Source organism: Takifugu rubripes, chromosome 20, assembly GCF_901000725.2.
Source record: "Takifugu rubripes chromosome 20, fTakRub1.2, whole genome shotgun sequence".
Classification (NCBI taxonomy): Eukaryota; Metazoa; Chordata; class Actinopteri; order Tetraodontiformes; family Tetraodontidae; genus Takifugu; species Takifugu rubripes.
In genome coordinates, this window is record NC_042304.1 from 4,199,572 (window position 1) to 4,218,875 (window position 19,304).

At 48.3% G+C, this 19,304-nt stretch overlaps 1 protein-coding gene across 5 annotated transcripts in view; it reads right to left on the reverse strand.

Moving 5' to 3' along the window:
- nhsa (Nance-Horan syndrome a (congenital cataracts and dental anomalies)) overlaps positions 1 to 19,304 on the reverse strand; it is a 41,874-nt gene continuing 22,570 nt past the window's right edge. For 2 of the 5 annotated variants that reach the window (XM_029828174.1, XM_029828176.1), the window contains exons 2-9: positions 11,001 to 11,153; positions 10,438 to 10,553; positions 9,977 to 10,039; positions 8,009 to 8,201; positions 6,458 to 6,589; positions 3,057 to 5,771; positions 2,858 to 2,981; positions 1 to 2,764 (exon numbers count right to left, since the gene is read on the reverse strand). In XM_029828174.1, the coding sequence (XP_029684034.1) occupies positions 2,143 to 2,764; positions 2,858 to 2,981; positions 3,057 to 5,771; positions 6,458 to 6,589; positions 8,009 to 8,201; positions 9,977 to 10,039; positions 10,438 to 10,553; positions 11,001 to 11,153 (4,118 nt within the window). In that variant the 3' untranslated portion in view covers positions 1 to 2,142. Of the gene's footprint in view, positions 2,765 to 2,857; positions 2,982 to 3,056; positions 5,772 to 6,457; positions 6,590 to 8,008; positions 8,202 to 8,850; positions 9,873 to 9,976; positions 10,040 to 10,437; positions 10,554 to 11,000; positions 11,154 to 19,304 lie in introns of those variants that run through there. The other 3 variants (XM_029828175.1, XM_029828178.1, XM_029828179.1) reach the window with 3 other exon arrangements.

The window sequence follows — 19,304 nt, forward strand, 5'->3', positions numbered from 1 at the left end:
TTTTTAGAGCAGTCACATTTATTTTGCTTTTCTTATACACGGTTGCTAAGCAGCCTGTCGTGCTAGCATGTTGATAGGATTTACTATGGGATTTCCACATCGCTTACTAAAAAATAAATACAAGACCAAGTGTTCCACAGCTCAAAAATATACAAAGGTTTGAAATTAATGTAAACTTTGAAAACTTTTTTTTTATACATAAGAAACAATTCAACCCCCTTTGAGACGGTTCCAAAGGACGTTGTATTTACAGGTTTATACAAAAAAAACACAGAAAGCTGACACCTACTGCGTTTATAGCAAAGTTCATCTAAAATGAAAAATGCCTCCAGTACCACAAGGGTTGCTGTACTTTTTAGCACTGATTTTTATAGTTTCAAGAATGTTTCACTCAAGTAAACAGTTGGATGCCTCTAATATGCGTCGTCTAGCCTTTGGCAGAAGCAGCTACTCTGCTCATAAAGTACTAAAATACTCTGATAGTTGTTCAAGGAAACAGCTCCATGTAAAGGTCTATAAATAACTGCAGGTACAGTATGAGATCAATGACTTCACAAACATCACCTAATCAGTGCAAAAAAAAAAAAAAAGAAGAAACAGGTCAAAGAGTTGGAATGAAGGTTCACAGATAAAACGCATTGTGTACCCAGTTAAATGACTTTGCATTAAAATGGAGTCTCATTAAGGCCATAAATCAAGTGATATTTATGTTATGGAAGCCCTGAGCGGTCAAACCTGCTCCGCTCCAGACGGTAATTCGGCTGCTTCTGTCCCTTTACCAAACAGCCGTGGTTTGGGGATGGGACATGCGTCTGAAAAAGAATGGCTGCACAGACTGTGTGACCCCCACCCAGGCGTGAGCGTGCACCCGCCGCTGATATCGTTCAGAAACGCTCCAATCCTGTCGATATCTAATATCAATTTCTGTCTGTGCATGGAAAAAGACAAAACAAAGCATGAAAAGACGCAGTGATCCTATTCCCCACGTCCCGGGGATTAGAACATCTGTTAGCTGTGGAAAAGTTTGAGAAAACAAACAAAATGAAGTCGCTGTTATTTCATATAAAAGTGTGTACGACTGCTCAGGGCTCCAGGGTTATAGGGAAGTCTCCTGCATGACAGAGAGGCTACGTTTGACATGCTGCACAGTGTCTGAAGGGCCCAGGGTCACGACCATCACTCCATCTGTAGCTTAGTTCCGTTTAGGAAAACAATGAGCATCGACAGGTTGCTTTACCTGCTGGTCTCTGCAGCCAGTGTGTGAATAACGTGGAGAAACGTCGTCAGAAGGAGAGCGTCCCAGTAAAAAATGACAACAAAAAACTGTAGGTTGCATATTTCCGAAGGTGTTCATTCCGCAGGTTCCCCGTCCGTTCAGGGAGCTGGGAGTGATTTCAGCTCCTGAAACCCTCCGGACGCCACCAGACATTTACACGTAAGGCCAATCCCATCCTCTCGACACTTTCCGCTCGCCTCTCAACACAATTCATAAACGTGCGACGGCCAGCGAACCGAAACCACCCCGTCGACTGCTGGGCCCCTTTAAGTGGCCCCGCCTCCTCCCACATTGTGATTACTTTATTTTTATCCGACACTGTAACGTCTGCTTCCTTCTTCTCTAGTTAAAACCAGACTCTGACACTTTTATTGCATGAGAATTTTTTAAAAAAGATATTTGTAATGATTTCACCCCACAGCTATTGTTCACTCTGGGGGGGGGGGGTTAAAACCAATCTGCTGCAGCAGTATTCACAGAATACAGTAAATCCAGTATATGTCTCTATTTTTACAACATGCGGACAAACAAAATCATTTCTAAATCTCATCTTCGGATCCAAACAGTCAGGATTCCACATTTATGTTCCGTTGTAGGGCCGAGGGGAGGAAACAGTCGGACCCCGTGCATGTGCCATCAACCAAACAAACGTTTCTGCGTTAAAATAACGTTAATTCATTCATCCGTTATACTTTTGCACAGTATGGAACTCTCCGTTCTTCTTACTAGCGCTTCATTTCATTAGAAAGTTTCTCCTCCAGGAAACATCTATGAAGAGTGATGAATACGACTACGTTAGCAACAGCCCCCCCCATCATCACGCCACAGAGGAGAACCTGTTTGGCTCCTAAAGACCTTGTTCTGTGCTACATGGAGTCCAGTGAGGAGCGGTCATCGTGGGGGCTCCCGTCGGAGTTCTCTGTCTCGCCCTCGGAGATCGCCTGCATGGGGGCGGAGAACAGTCTGCTGCGCATGCTGTAGCGGCTGCTGTTGGCCGGCGGGGGGATTCGGGACCGGCCCTGCCTCGAAGAGGCGGACGTGCTGAAGGATTTGGGGGAGAGGCCTTCGGTGTTGGCTCTGGGGTAGGGGCTGTGGATCTGATCTGGGGCGGACAGACACTGGAGCGGGGAGGCGGGCTCGTCGGGGGGCCTGGGGGATTCCGTCGGGGAATCTCCAGGGAGTTTCGGAGTGACGGGACTCCGGAGGATCTCCGTGGCGGACATGCGGTAACTGGAGTCCGAGCGGCTGCCCTTTTTCAGCAGCAGCAGCTTGAACTCCTCGCTGGAGGTGCTGGACCTCTTTGCGCTGCGGTAGATGGGCCCGGTGACTCTCTGCGATCCTGGCGGGGTCACGGCAGGGGCGGGGGACAGTCCCGAGACGGGGGAGCTCGCCGCGCTGCCGGGCGGGGTGCCCCCAGACGTGGCGTTGAGGCGGTTTTTCACAATCAGTTCAGCGGAGTCCTTCCTGCCCAAAACTTTCCTTTTCGACCTGAAGATTACGAATTCACAATCTGCGCTCACTAAACAAGAACGGAGGCGCCTGAAGAACCTCATTTACGTGCCCGAGTTCTCGGCGGCTCACCTGTGAATCATAGCGAACAGATCTTCCGTGGTGCGAGCTTTGGCGGGCGACAGGAACGCGCTGTCTTCCTCTGGCCTGGACTCATCACCCAGCAGGGACGCTGCTGAATCGCTGGGGGTCGAGTCTGCAGAGACGCACAAATCAGTAAAGCGAGCGCACGTCGGGGGCGGCTTTTATTCAGCACGCTAGGAAATACCACCTCTGCCGTAGTAATCGTCGGCGTCTGCTGTGGACTCCTCCTTGCTGTCCTGAGAGACGCTTTGGGTCGAAACCCCCGAGGAGTCATCGTCGGTACTGACTGAATGGTTCTGCAGGGATTCTAAGGAGCCGCCGTCCACAGCGTTGAACCTCTTGGGGGAACTATGCTGAACTGGTTCTATCTGGCACCTTTCCTCCTCCGTTTCCTCTTGGGTGTCGGAGCTCTCCGCGTGCTGCTGCTCGTCTCCAGAACTGACCGGTGCGTCCACTGGCCCGGCGCAGTTGTCTGGAGTTTGGCTCCTGTCTGCTGGACCTGACAGCAGTCTAACTGCAGAGGCGTCCTCTGAAGGAGCGTCTCCATCCTCATGCCTCCACCTCTCGCTCCGACTTCCTGCTTCTCCATTTGCCAGCTCTTCATTTGATGTAAACATGGAGTCGCAGGAGCCCCTGGAGGACGGGAGGGACTTGTGCGACAGGGGGCTCTTCAGCTCAAATGATGTGCTGCTAGAAAAACTGTTTGCAGGGAGACATTTGAGCCTGGAGGTTGTTTTGTCTTCATGGCTTCCATTCTGCTCCTGGCTGATGGAGCGCAGCTGCACTGAGTGCAGCACGGTGGGTGTGATGGTCATGGAGTGGGCGCTAAAGACTTGAGGGTTAGGTGGCACAAATGGTTTTGGGGAAACCGGAGGGTTTGGCTTGTTCTGGGTCTGGCTTCTCTGGGCTGAAACCGTATGAAGAGCACTTAAGTCGAGGTGGGAGGGAGGGATTACGGGCAGCTCCAGGTCTCTGTTTGTGGTGGAGGAGAGGGGCTGCAGGGACAGGGACGACAGAGACGACTTCCTCTCTGGAACCTTCGGCTTCCGCTTCCCACTGGATGGCGACAGCGGTCCAGGAAAGAACGCGGAGGGAAACGATGACGTGGGGGTTTCTGACTGGCTGGAGTAGCCGCTGGAGGGGCTGGCCAGGCCTCCCAGTTTCTCGGGAGACGGGAGCTTGAAGTCACCGTCCACTGATGGGAGCGAGGGGGTGGTGGCTCTGGACCCAGAGGTCTGAGACTCAGAGCTTTCCTGCGACTTGATGCACTCGATGACGGTGGTGCCGGTGGCCGTGCTGGAGTTGGACAGAGACCGGTAGGGGTCGCTGGACTTTAAATCATTTAAAAGCCACAAGTCTGCGTAGTCTGACTGCACGATCCCTTCATCTTTAAAAGAATGAGCATCCGTAGAGCTGAAAACGCCTAAATCTGGCAGTTCAGCGGAGCCCTCGACCCCCCAGGCCTCTCTTTCTGATAATGGCTTTTCTAAGTGACCCGAAGAGCCGGACAAAACCGTCTGCGCCCTCTTCTCTCTGGCTGGAGGTTGTTGCCCGCATGAGATCTTTGGTTCTTTCTTGTCAGGGACGTTTCCCTCACTGCATAATTTTCTTAAGGATGAACTCCTCCTAGGCGGACACGGCTTCGCCTTTGGTTTCCTTAAAGAGAGGCAGCGTCTCCCCAGAGTCATGTGACCACTCAGCTCAGAGAGGCCACAGTCTGAGCCGGAGTCTGCATAGTTGTAGGTGAAACTTCTGCTGCCTTTCAGACCGCAGTCGAAGTGCATGGAGGTGTAGTAGCCTTCGGTGTCCACAGAGTAGTGCGAGACCGTGTCGGCTTTCTCTGACGGCGGTTTGTCGGAGTAGCTGCTTTCGCACGTGGCCATGCTGGCATAACTGGGGCACCCGAGGCTGCCCTCGGCCTCCCTGCTTGGCTCGGGGCTGAAATCCTGTGAGTGCGGGGGGTCTGGATGGGTGTAGCCCCATTCAGCCTCACTGGGAGTGATGGCCCCCGCCTCCTCTAAAATGTCCATGGCTGTGGAGGAAAAGGAACCTGCTCGCTGAGACCTGAGGCCCTGGTACTGGTCCAGAGCGAAGTTGGTCTGGTCATCGTTGGCGTGTGTGGTGGTGTTCAGGGAGAGCTCAGAGTCGCAGTGTGAGGAGCCCGTCAGCTGCGGAGATGCTGCCGGTGGGATTGTTTCGGAGGTCTGTGAGGGGCAAGTGGAGCTGCTCCCGCTCCAGTTCCCGCTGGACGACTGGTGGTCGTCCTTATGGTCCATCTGTCCTCCAAGCACACCAGCGGCTGACACGGAATGGACGGGACTGCTGAAGGTGTCTGAACTGGATGAGATCTCACAGCTGCCCATGTCAGCCTTCCTGGGCAGCTGGGACCTGGTCCTCTCCATCCAGCTGCACTCTGGACTCTCTGAGAGCTGCTGGTACTTCAGGCCGAGCTGGTGCTCAGCTGCGGCCTGCTCGTACGCGCTTTCGTCTCCATCTTTCATAATCAGCTCTCCTGGGCCGGGCAGGAAATTGGCCGCGCCAAAGTGGGACATCACATCGTCGTCACTGTCGTTGTGCCCGCTGTGAACCATCCAGTTCCCGTCTCTGGGCAGACTGCGGGAACGCAGGCGTGCGTCCATCGAGGTGGTGAACATGATTTCAGCGCTGTCCGTCAAACAGGAAATGTTTCCAGCTGAGTGGGACAAAGAGAGGGAGACCCCGTGGCCTCTCTGGGTTCGAATCCTCCTTCTCGAGGGCGCCCCTGAGATCAAATAGTCTTCCGTCTGGCAACCTGAGTCCCTCGTGTTAATATGGTGAGCCAGTTCCTCGCTGGAAGGAGTGATTTCAGCACTGTTGTGAACGATCACGGTTCGATCTCTGGAACCGGGAGAGTCGTCAGAGTCTGCAAAAAGACACAAGGACACAATTATTCCTCACGTCCACGTGTTCCTTCCAGCAGTTCCGTCTAACTTCGGTTCACTGCACAAAGCGGATAAGCGTGTTGGAACACAGACTGAAAGCAATCTTCAATCAACAATGATTGTATATACAACAGTCTGGAGACACCTGATCCGGCAGCTGCTGCGTCCACAGGAATGTTGAAAGAATCAACACCTATAACTGACTTTTACACTTGAATATTTCCTTATTTTGTGCCGCTTCATCATTTCAGACGAAGACTAATAATTGCAATAATCCACACGGCGTGCGCTGCTTCGGGCTCAAGTGCACTTCGGAACTTTTATCGCTTCTCATGTCCTCTCTCTCTTCTCTCTCATCTCTTTTGTGGTCTAATAAAAGCATCTATTGGCCCCAAAATATCTTAAAGTGCAGAATAAAGCGGGCCTGAAAATATACCTCCTTTCATATTAGGAGGCTGATTTGTCAGGTTGGATTCTGCTTGCAACTGAACTGACAAACTGCGCTGGATAATTGGACCACGAATGAAGCAACGTCTCTCCGAGGGCACAAAGGGACGTCATTTCAGGTTAAAATGTGAGACACGCAGCACATGAGACAAGCATGACTCCTGCTTCAGCAGCAGTTAAAGCTACACATGGCTCTACTTTATATGTGTCAGTCGCTCACCTAATTCGTGCTGCACCTGTCTGGGAATGCCGGCGACCGTCCTCCGTCTCCTCAGTTTCCTCCTCCTCTGAAGCACGGACTGCGAGTGAACGAGCGAGCAGCGCACACTGGCATCTCTGTCAAAGCCAAGCCCTGCAACGGAGACGCGACATGTGAGGAATCTTTGTTGAGAGGCAACTGCAGCAGCGGCGCCATGGCTCCTTTAGCCGCCACGCCGCTGCCTCGTCCAGAAAGAGGAGCGAAGCTGGGCTGCTTTAAAGTTTGACACTTCCGCACAAAACCGCTGGCAGGGATGGAGGACGGAGTAAAAACTGGGCTGAACAGATTAGGAAGTGCAGTAAAAGTAATGGTGCCCATTGAGGGGATCCTGCTTCCTGCTGCAGCTCAGTTGTGTTCCGACCTTGTTATCTGTCTCCCTCTCACTATGGATTATATCTGTCATGTGAGCACTGCTCAGGCTTTCGGCGCCATGGCGATGGCTGAACTTTGCTTACAATGTGCATCTCTTCCTCAAACTGTCTCTGACTCAGCCAGCACTTAGTGTACAACTCTTCTTTTGATTCCCTGCGAGCGAGGGCACATTAACATCAGGCAGCCCCTTTTCAGCCACTCGGACAAAAGTAATTAGCATTCTCGTCACGGCATCTCGCCTTGCAATCGCATGCACGAGGCTTTGAAGCATGAGAAAGTTAATGGGCCAGAACGCGTGACTTGAGAATCCAGTCCATCGTGGGATGGTGACATTAATGCTTTTAATGTGTGAGAATGGTCCGAATTTTGGATTTATTGCCAAAGCAGGAACGCTGTACTGAAGGAAGCAGTTGTTAAAAGGAGTGCCACTCGTTAGGTCTGCAGGGATGTGTTAGCATGAAAACCATCAGTAAATATCATGAGTACAGTTATTTGTTTTCATAACTTGAGGAGCTCGATTAGGCAACGCTTCGACCCTCATGGTTTACTTACACTTTAACTAAAACTCTGGTCTACTTAATTTAATTTAGCACAACGACAACAGAAGAGAAGGCTGAACACCAGCAGCAGGAGTTGTTTCAATATTGGAATTTTAAATCAAATTCAAATGCACTTTAATCTATTAAAATGATTTTTTGATCAATCAATCAAAAATATCAATTCAGTCAGTGAGTATTGTAATGTAAAAAAATCACTTTATGCTGCTAATGAAATAATCAGGTAAATATTACATTTATATTTTAAAAATAAAATGATCTGATTAGATTTAAAATGAGAACTATTCACTGTTTAACAGTGCTTTCCTCTAAAATGTCTGGGGCAAACACAGTTTATTGTTAATTAACCAGGATAACAGCCAAGAGGTTGGCGATAATTCAAATATGACAACAAGAAAGGTTTTAAAAATAAGCCTAAACACGGGAAACATGAAATAATGAATATTCTAATTTCATTTTGAGGTTTCTGCCTCTGCAGCCCAGACAAAACTGTGAAGGTTGTGACGAATTTAAAGCTAAACTAATCAGTCGGGCTTAATTGTAGGCACCATCGGATGAATTTAAAAAAAAGCTCTGAGTTTACCAGTCACATTAATAGGGATGACACATGAGTTGATGACGTGGGAACTGCTTTTCATTCTCTCCTCTGGGGTGGGCAGCGGTAGGGCTCTAGACCAGTTAGTCTGCTTGTCCAGGGTGGAGGGGATGTTAGGAATGGGAAACTTAGACCGATGACCTAAAGCCACCCCGTCAGTGTCGGGGTCAGAGGGCACGGCCTGCAACAGATGAATATTCGCATGGTTAGGTGGGTTGAGGTTAGACTACATCACCTGAGAACAATAAATGTAAATAACTCAGCCGCTAAAAAGGATGTGGAGTTGTACTGATCGTATCTGAGCGATACTCCGAGCAAAAATGCGGAAAGTCTTCCCTCTAGGAGCTGAGTTTCATCACGGAACAGCCAGTCAGTAATGCAATAAAGAGCATGTTTTAGTAGAAAACAGGAAGCACGAGAATAAAGTCAAAGGATGGGGTCAGTAGACTCATGCACCAGAGAAAGCGTGTTTCCAGGCCCGCAGTGAAAGGAGGTCAGACCGGTGAACCATTTACTGGAATAAATACAGCTTCCAACTAAGACAACCACATAGCGCAGCCAGCCAGCGACAAACAGTCATTTCCAGTGACAACAAGCAGGTCTGGAAACTCTTAGCTCATGTTCTGACAATCTGTGGCAGCCAGAGCTGCTCTCCAGCACAATAAAGAGAGCGTGGAAATATGTGAGAGGAAATACTTCAGAGCAGCTTCAGTATTACTGCACAGCCGTCTTCACCCAAACTCTGCAGAACATCCTGTTTTCCACGGGCCTCCTCCTCTCCCATCACCTTCACCTCCATGAGAAATGATCCTAAGCTACTGAATTCTTACCTTCAGCCTCCTGCTGAGAGTTACATGTGAAACTGGGAGTGAGTCTCAGGCTAAACTGGTTCCCACCTCTGCAGCCCCAAAAACCTCCCACCCCCATTAAAGCAGTCTCCGGACTCTTTGTGCTCTCTGTTCCCAACGGACCAATGAGACAAAACGATCGGCCACAAAAGAACCCAGTTTCCTTGGAAACTTTCCCCCTACTAGTATGTGCTGCTGTAAGAAAGCACCCCAGACTGGAGTCTGTAAAAAGGTACCATGTAAATAAATAGACTGTGGTCAAGTAGAAGCCACCTACCAGGAAACACTTGAAGAGCCCTTTAAAAATTTGAAATTAAAAATCAATGAGAATAAACACAAACCTACATTTGTCCTCTGCACTGCGCTGTTGCTGTTACAGGTCAAATACAAGTGCACACGGGGATTTGACTGTTTAAAAAAGAGTTCTGAGTATTCAGCCTGACAGCTGCTCCTTACGATGCACCACATACAGAAGGAAAAGTAAAGTGAGAACATTAACAGCTGGTTTGCTTTGAGACTAAAAATCCAGTTTAGGAACATCTGAGGGAAAATAAGTGCAGATGAGTGCAAAGAATCAGGATTTGGGAAAAGCATTGACACATGTGGGATGAGAGGGAAAAGGAGGTCAGAGTTCAGTGCTGCCCCTTTTATTGGCCCGTTTCTTGTTCAGACTGCATATATTTGCTGGAAAATAAAGAGAAACACACGGCTGACGGCTCTCACCAGGACGGGTGCAGCCAGGAGACCACAGCACAGAGGAATCATGGGTAATCACACACTCCCAGACATGAACCCTCTCATTAAAGAAACCCTGACTGACTGTGGCTCACACACATTCCTCACATAGTGCACACTCACGGTAACGGCCTGAGCGCACGAATGCATCGCACGTTAGTGTGGCCTAAAAAAAAACACCTTAGTTTGGTCTCAGTTTCACGGCAAACACAGAGCAGCACCGGGAGGACGCTACAAGAAGTGGGCATGCCTTCCACAAAAGGTCTGTTATGTAAATCAGGAGTCAGACAGAGAAGAACAGGTGAGCGGTTGCATAACAACAAGAGGGAGGGAGCTGGGGGAGGCAGGAGGGGGGACGAGGAGGGACCACTACCTTTCTGCTCCAGGGAGAGAAGCGGCAACATTCGGTAGGGGAGGAGGAGCGGGTGGATTCGAACTGAATTACAGGACAAAAACAAAAAAAAGGACACAAATGACACAAACATAGATGGAGATATTCAACAAAACATAAACAATATCACGGGGGGGAATGTGGGTGGTGACATGTTTGATTCATTAATAAATTTAAGGTGTTTCTGGCGGCAATGAGGTGTTGATGGGAGGTTTTTATGCACTTGATATTGATATGATGAGTTAATAGTTAATATAGATAGAAAAAAAATGACCGTAATTAAAAGAAGAAGCCCCAAAAAAGGTTCATTTTATTCGTCAAAGCACTCCTAAATATATTGTTTTAATAAAGAGGCAAAGGTGCTGACTGTTTGAAGTTTGATTCCTCAAATGTCCTCAAAGCTCCAGAGAAGAGGCTGTTTTAGGCATTTATTGTTGTCTCACCGTTGCCAGATTTATGCCTCTCTGACTGATGTGCGCAGGGGGGTACAGGGGCATTGGGGGTAACGCTGAGATGGTTACTCTTCGCTCCCTGCAGCCAGACCGTCTCCTCTGGTGATCTATAAATACAGACCACAAACTGTGATGATCTACTGCCACATGCAGCCCGAGGAGATCTCTCTTAACATGTTCAAACACTTGCATGTCACCTTCAGTCATATATGAAAGAGCTTTTTTGTTAAGTAATTCCTGGTCAAAACAGATTGGAAATCATAATGACCAAGGCCAATATAGAGGATATGACAATGCTGCTGAGATAACTTAACTTCTCAGTTAACTATGTTTTAGAAAAACAATCTGAATAATTACTTGCAGCTTTTAATAATTTGGTGTGGTTATACTAAGTGACCACTAGGTGGCAGAATGACTCTAACAAGGCTGTATTTTTGAGGATTCTGATTAAAACGATAGCTATTCAAAATAACTTAAAAAAAAAAAGAAGGCATGATGATTGAGAAAGCCAGGAGCAGAGTAACAATCAGCTCTGTAACAGCAGGGGGGCCCACCTTGATCCAGGGCCCACAGGCTGAAGTTGGCTTGCCCGTAGAGCTCTTCCACACATGCTGGCCTCGTGGAGAGCTGGAAAATGTTCCTCTGCCTGTGCCAGGGAGTTTGGTAATGAACCGTCCGCTTACTCTCCACATCCAGGTTCGACTCCGCTGTCAGAGAGACACAGACCAGATCAGGCGACATTGAGGGACCAAAGAGCAGGGAAATGATGAAACTTCAAAGACAAATGTGGAAACTTTGCAAAGATTTCAAGTAATGTCAGCATCAAATCAGTGCGCCACCTGACGTCACGGGTCACCAGGACAGGCGAATTACACACAATCGTGAATGTGAGCTCCATTGATGAGCCACCAACCTGATTATAGAGCACAAAATAGAGAAAAGCGGGATGATCTGAGCTAATGCTATTACCTGCAGCTTAACAATAGGCTTTACTGCAACCCGATACTCAGATCAGGTAAACATCACCTGCCCCAATCACCTCATGTTGCAGAGAGCGTCGCTTGTGTGCCAGGCCAGGCATGTGGATAAGAAGCAGCGCCCTACGTGTTTAGCTTGTTTGGATGTTAAATCCTGAACATACCTGCAGACATTACTCAGCAGTAAGTGATATATGTTGGTATGTGGTCGGAAAAAAACAAACGCATAAAATAAAATGAATTACACTCTCGGAGTCTTTGTTTTGGTTCTTTCCTACCTGGCAGATGTTGCTTGGCTCGTACTTGACCCGGCAGCTTTAGTAAAAACACTCTCACCCCAGCCTTTGCCAGAAAGGAGCTTTGGTTGAGCACACCGTGTTTGCTTTGTTGTTGAGCCAGGAGTTAACTTTATTCGGTTTGACGCAAAAAAACAATAACTCAGCCTCTAATGGCGGCGAGGTGGAGGCGCAGCAGAAAACACTGCTTTATGTTGCACATATTGTTGGACTTTTCTGCTAGCATGACAACTGAGCATTTTGTGACCTTTCCAAGAACCACGCTACCACGGAGGCAACCCCCAGGAGAGGTGGGCTGTTTATCAGTTAGATGACTTGATGTTTTCCATAATACACACCAGAGCGGCATGTGGTGACCCCGCTGACCCCAGAGCAGCCTCTGTATAACGTCTGCTGCTCTGAGAGGAGATTTACAGAAATGCAACACCTCAGATTTGATCACAATTTCTCTTTTTTTAAATTCTACTATAAAGGAGTTTTTGCTTATTGTTGGCTAGAGATTAAACAAATGCTATAAAATTAAATAAAGACAGCAAAATTATTAAACTTGGGGAAACAGGCACTCATTGACCAGCTCAATGAGTCTTTGCTTATTTGCTTACAGAGAGAGAGAGAGAGAGAGAGACAGAGAGAGAGAGAGAGAGAGAGAGAAAACAAAACAATGTCGGTCGTTGCTGTATGAGAGTCTTGTTTCCTCTTGTAAACAACGGGCGTGCATGTTTCAGGTTCCCCTGCGGACAGAGCCATCAGAGTGGGTCGTTATGCGGTCCTGCCGTGAGATAAATGAGTAACCAGTGATGTGTTGACAGATATGAGCCCTCTGACACGGTTTGTCAGACCTCTGCCCCCCTGCTGGGACATGAACTGCTGGCCTTGCTGGGACTCCCTCAGTGTCTCCGGCAAACCAAACCAAGAATAACAACCATCTGACATCAACGGCAACACCAACAACAACTAGGACGCAGACTTCAGAGAATGTTCCTGGTTTCCCCTCAGATTAAAAACACTCCGCTTCTCCTTTCCAGAGAGTTGGAGTCTGCAGACGTGATAGTGACAGGCCATTACACAGGTTTTCACAGCGAGGGCCATCCAAATGGGGAAACACTTATACGGGGAGCCACAGTCAGCTGAACCCTCCAAGCAAAGCCAAAGAAAACACGTCAGCCCTCAGTCACCTCGGTGACCTCAGCGTTCCCTTCCTCTCACTTCCAGGCTCAACAACACGGCCAACCTGGGGTAAATGAGCCACATGGTCTCAGGTGAGAAGAAAAAACATGCTGGAGAGGAAGTTTAACACCCAACTAGCAGAGCTGGCTGAGGACGTCTGCTTTGAACGCTCACCAATATAACGAAAAGTGTGAAAACAGCTGAGATCAAATCTGCCATTAATCCCCCAAAAGTTTAGCACCCAATCAGTTCACCTCTTAATCTGGAGAGGTGTTCTCCCCCCTCACAGACCAGGTATTCAGTCTTGCCAGCAGCCCTGCAGGCCAGGACGACGGGATGAAAGGGTGCATCATCACCGCATCTGTACCTTGTAATTTAGGAAGCGTTGGCCCAGACGGGGGCAAACTCAAACCCCCTCACACACACCTACAATTTGCCTGCACCCTGGGAAAACCTAATCACAGTTGCCTGCGATCAGCTCACACTTTGATAAGGAGAACTTGTGGAGTGGAGCTCAGACTACCAGCCCTGTAGCAAAGAAAGTGATGCCTACAAACCTCTCTTGTTCAACAGCTACACAAGTGGCTTCCCTGTAGTTACAGACTCAAACACACCTTTTCCTCCCCAACATAGATGTATCTGACAAACATGCAGAAAAAGAAGACGTTCACCTAAAATCCAGCACAGTTAGAATCAATGCTACAGTAGCTCTGGATGTAAATGCCAGCCAACACGCTAGAACCATGACAGAGCTGGGAAATCAGCCAGTATGCCTGCCTAAACCACCTCCGCCTCATGTCTTTACTGTCCCTCTGCTGCCAGGATGACCTACTGCTCCAGTGGAACATCTGCTGACACCACCCCCACCACCACCATCCCCTTCCACTCACAGTGCTGGGTACAGATGGTCCGGCCAGGCCTCCACTCGGGCTGCCGCTAATCTGTTTACGGTGCTCTATAGGACAAACGGGAGTGTTAATCTAAAGCGCTGCGACAACAATGAGCGGTGAGCCCCCGGCGTAGGATGGAGGAGGCTGTGGAGGAATGGCAGAGGTGGTGCTTCGCAAAATTTATGTGATTTTAAAGGAAGAAAATCACTTCTACCGTACTTGAGTCTGATTTAACACTGTGCTGTATCATCAAAGACACATCTTCATCAGCGTATTGGTAAATTACAGCCTCTATGGAGCAAATAGATAAACACTGCTCACCTGAACAGGACAGCAGTCAACATGTTCATCAAAAGATTAAATGATCTGCACCATCCAGGAAAACTGGACTTTGTTGGTTCCCACTGAAGTGCCAGCCTCGTCCCGCTGGAGAAAGTCCCGTCTGATTATTAAAGCACAAAGACTACATTCCCCAAGCCAGCAGGCGGACAATAATACCCGTCTCCCCGGGTAATCCGCTCTGAGCAAACATCATCCTCCCGGCTGATCGCGGTGATACGGCTGCCGATGACCCACTGAGAGCAGGTGGGGCGCCGGACTGTTGACATCCAGGGGAGGTGCGAGGCGGAAGCCTGCAGACCCGCTGAGATGTTCCTCCCGAGGTAAACCTGGGTTGTTGAAAGGCAAACTTGAGGACGGATGAGCAGGAACATGTGTAAGAAAGTAAGCAGATGCTGTACACACACCAGCCTTCTGCTTCTATTCAGCAGGAACACAACAGCGCAGATGTAATGCCTTCTCTTTGATAATTTAATAATACCGTATGCAAAATGGTTCCTGAATGCAGCACAGAGTTTGGGTTTAATATGTTCAGCCACGAGGCAGAAACTATATTTAACAGAGTAAATGTGGAGGAGGAGGGTGATTCTCCTGCAAAATGTATCTCTTTTTATATTGTCCACGAGTGATTATAACCTGATGTGTACACAGGTTTTATTCCACAAGGTGGAAAAACCAATGTGAAAAATGAAACAATATCCTCATATTTTCCACGGAAAACTTCCAGACTGAAGTGCTGACTCTGTCTGTCGACGTGACTCCACAGGATAAAAGATGACCTCATAGGTTAACTGTGGACATGATTTAAGAGCAAGAAAGTCAAACTCCTTCCTGCCACCACACCTTCTCAGCCGGGCTCTCCCTCGCCTCACCTGGAGCTACTTTGATGTGGGATAGCAGGTGGGCCTTGTGACCTCCGCTTGGAATGTGGTTTTGGGAACCAGGGGGCCAATGGGGGGGGGCTAAATGGGCCATTGTTAGAGCCTGGTCCTGGGTTCCTTTGCCTGCAGGTACCACCACAAAGGACCACAACGCTGTAATCAAACCAGTGTTTGGCTGTCCTACAACACCCTTTATTAAAATACCTGGCGGAGAAATCACACTCAGGTCTACTTAAAGCAACACGGACGACATTTTCAAAATGCAGGATTTATTCCTTTATTTCTACACCATTAAAGTTCTCATTTAATCAAGAAACCCAGCTGCCAGAGACCTCTAATTGGTTGAATTTGCTTTTATTTTCCGCCTTGGGGATAAAATGTTGTCACAAATTGGCAATGCAAGAAAATAAATCCTACGCGTACAGCGGGAGACTCCTTCTGCCCTCGGGGTCTGGATCTGATCCTGGCGTTCCAAAGTCTGTGTGTGAGCCAGGAGGTGAAGCAGGAGAGGAGGAATCCCGTCAGATATCGCAGCTTCCAATACTGAACACCAATAAATGCCCAACCTCTGAACGCACGGTGGGAGAGGAGAGACGATCATCAGCATCGCCCTCTACTGCCCCACGAAGACGCAACAGCACACCAGGGAAATATTAAAAAAAGAATAAAGAGTTCAAAACCATGGGAGGAAAAAAACCCTTAAACCCACATCATCATACAGGTATGCGCACAGCTTTCCTCTCTTTACTGTAGACTTCACAGCACACACACACACACACATGCACACACACACAAGCACACTGAAACAAATGTGACTGGGAATTATTTGGGTATTATTTGAAATCATGCACACGCCACATCTCCCAACACTGAAATCCTCTGGAAGATGGACCAAACTTGCGGAAGGAGGGCCGCCTGCTCCAGCCAGTTTTCTCAGCTGCTTCAAATTACCACTCCAAAGTTGAACGGCGCGGCGCGGGGACTTTGAAACACTTTCCATTTTCAGGCCTCCAGAGTGGCACTGCGGGAGCGGCACAACGCCAGCGAGAGGATCTCTTTGGCTTAGCGGGGCCGAATGATGGATGGCACATTTGCAAATATTTCACTGTAAAACATTTCACAGCACGTGCGCGAGCGTCTGTGGTGTGTTTTATAGCACAACGCTCAGCGGGCAGTTTCGACACAGCACATTTATATGAGTGTATCGTTAAAACGCTTGTGTCGGAGGGCGTAATAAACAGGATGAAAAAAGGCAAAAGCAGTGAAAGCAGATTTAGAACGTAATGGCTTAAGAACAGGCTGGTAAATATCACGTGCTGTGGACTACACAGCGACTCAGTGGTGGTTTTGAAATTAAATTCAAGCGTAGATTCTGGTTTCAAGTGGATTTGACCTTCCTGATTTGTTCTTTGACCTGGAATTAAATGTTTTAGGTCATGTTCGTCATCCCGGGCTCTGCTAAACGTGACAGAGGACAAATTAAAATGCAGACAATAACACTCAGCAATATAAAACCATCCCCATCCATTTACCTTGTGAGCAAAATGTAAAAAATCCAATTGATTTTATTATATTAAATGGCATAACTCTCTTTGCTTCAGCACCACTTCCTTGTAATATTGTAACAATGCCTGCCTGTTCAGCCTTGGCCGGTGTGTCTCGCGTGCTGAGCAAACACTGGTTTCGTTTTCAGTGGGGTCACTCTGAATACAGCAACCTTTTACCTCTTGACCTGCAGCCACCTCATTATTAGGTCTGCACACAGATTGGGAGGTCAGCTCACATCAGTAAACACTCACTTATTCCATTTCCACTTATCCTTATCAAAATAAAGACATTTAACAGATTGAAGAGAGGAGATTTAAGCAGAACTCTGTGTTGTATTACAAGTAAACCACAGCAAACCACTCTTAAGCAAGAAAACAGCCAATTCCCTTCAGTACACTTCACATTCCTTCAGCATTTAAATCAGCATGCAGTTCATTTTACAGCCCTCTCCCCCTGATTCTCCACAGAGGCCTTTTGGGGGCTTGAGCACACCCTCTCACATCCCATCATTTAACAGTCTTTGAGGTCACAGCTGATTCCTATTGGGCGGTAATGGCTCCCCCACTGAGCCTGGCCCAAGTCCCTGCTTTTACCAGACCTTTGAAGTGCTCGCACACGCGCCCATGCCCTGCCTCAGCGGAGGAGGAAGGGGTGCGTCTGGGCTGGTCCCGGCTGAAAAAAAGCCGTCTCCGGGTCTCCATACCCTCCAGGTGCGCCCGGTCTATTACCCTTACAACAAAAATGTGCGCTCTGTGACCTCCTCCTTTTGTTCGGTCGTCATTCTCCTCTGGCTGGCACCTGAAGAGAGGCGGCGACTGTTTACGAGAGCGTTAAACAGAGAACAACTTTTCTGGCTCTGTTCAAAGTAGCGTTCCTGTCTGTTAAAAACCATGAAATCCAAATTAAGGAGAAAAAACCTAAAATGATAGCCTGCTGGTATTAATGGCTGCGTTGCAAAAAGGTCAGACAAAAGTGTTTTCCCTCTGTAGTCAGGCAGGATGAGAGGTCACATGACACAGAATTTACCTTTCCATGAGGTCAAAGCCAAGACAAACAAGAGCAGCAGAGGAGATTAATCTTTCACCGGCCCACATATCAGCCGGACCAACACGCTTCAGCGAGCCATTTGTTCCTGCATGTCACTCATATACAGAAGCGGGCATCATGCTGGCTCCACATCACAGACATGATGTCATTCCAAAGCCTCACAGCACGTGCACGCAGCAGCAAAACAACGGGGATGGGGGGGTATTTCATGTCACGCACCACACGCACGCCCAAATGTCCAAATTCATGAATAAAACCATCAACGCAGACTCAAGTAAATAAAATCCCTGAGATCGGCTGATATGGAGAGTCACAAGCACAAACCATAGGAATAACAGCCAGGAGGAAACGTGCACAATAGCAGGGACTGTTATTCTTTACAGATGTTTTCTCACCGACGGTACCGACACTAAAGCATCTGCCTCCATATACACAACTGCAGATAACAAATCCACCCTAATCCCCCGATTACCTGACAGCTGTGTCGGACTTTAAGAGTTCTAAACGCTGATATCTGCACGTGGTTTAAAAGGCATTTAAAGCAGTGCTGAGTGACCGGCCTGACGTGACCCTCGCCTTGTGTCTGCCGTCGCTATCACCTTAACCATAAACACAAGCCAGACCTCAGAGGAGGCCCCGCCAGCATTGCGTGCAGCCTTTCATTCATTTGCTTGTTATTCAGTGTGCTGTGGGGTCAGAGGGCACTTCAGTCCCGGTCACAGACACCCACAAAGGTTGTGGAAACACCCAACCGCTCTGAGATGAGGCACACGTGTATGCGCGCATGTAAACCTCTCACCTTTGTCGGTGGCTTTGGAACACGAGGGACAGGAGGCTACAGAGACGGTTATATAAATCCCAGAAGGTTTTCTCTTCACAGATTTCTGCGTAAACACGAGGCTACGCGAGCCTCAGACTTTACTGGCATCGCTCCCTGCTCGCACAAGGCAAAATAAGCCGAACAGACAGACCGAGAAGGGGGAGAAATCCACATGGGCTGAAAGAAAAGCCTGAACTCAGACACAGAGGAAGGTGTGGTTTGGAAAGTGACGACGAAGGCAAATTTATGTGCTGGACAATTGCGAAACCTCTGTTTAACTGACAAATGACTGAGGTCAGTTTCTCGTGCTTGCGTGTGTCTGTGGTGAGGCCCTGACGAGGGAGGGGCAGCGCTGAGCCGACGGGCCCGGGCGGAGCCGGGCCTCGGCCATCACTCCCACATCCCTGATGGGAAACTGAAGACCTGGCTGACACACACTCTCGGCTGGCAAAAAAAAAGAACCTACGTAGTGAAAAAATGGACGGGATGGATTTTAATTCTCTATCCAAATAAACCCCAAAACAGATAAACTGAGGCGAGTGGCGATATTTAAGGGCAGAAACCAGAGGACAGAGTCATTACACTGTAGTCATTTGGATTTATCAAATATATAAAATCCAAGACAACAACCTATAAAAAAAATACCCCAAACTACCCAGATGTGTAAGGAACGTGGAAGGAAGCTACACTTTCCCTGTACTTTCCCTGCGACAGCTCAGCACTGAGCGTCCTTCTACCCTAACTAAACTATTCATGACCTTCACAGACACGTTGGAACCGTAACACATGTATCTTTCTATTGTTAGCGTCTCTGACGCAGGACACTGCTGCTACGCAACAACACAGATGTACACTGTTGGAGGTGATTGTGCTAAATTGCTAAACTGTTGTTT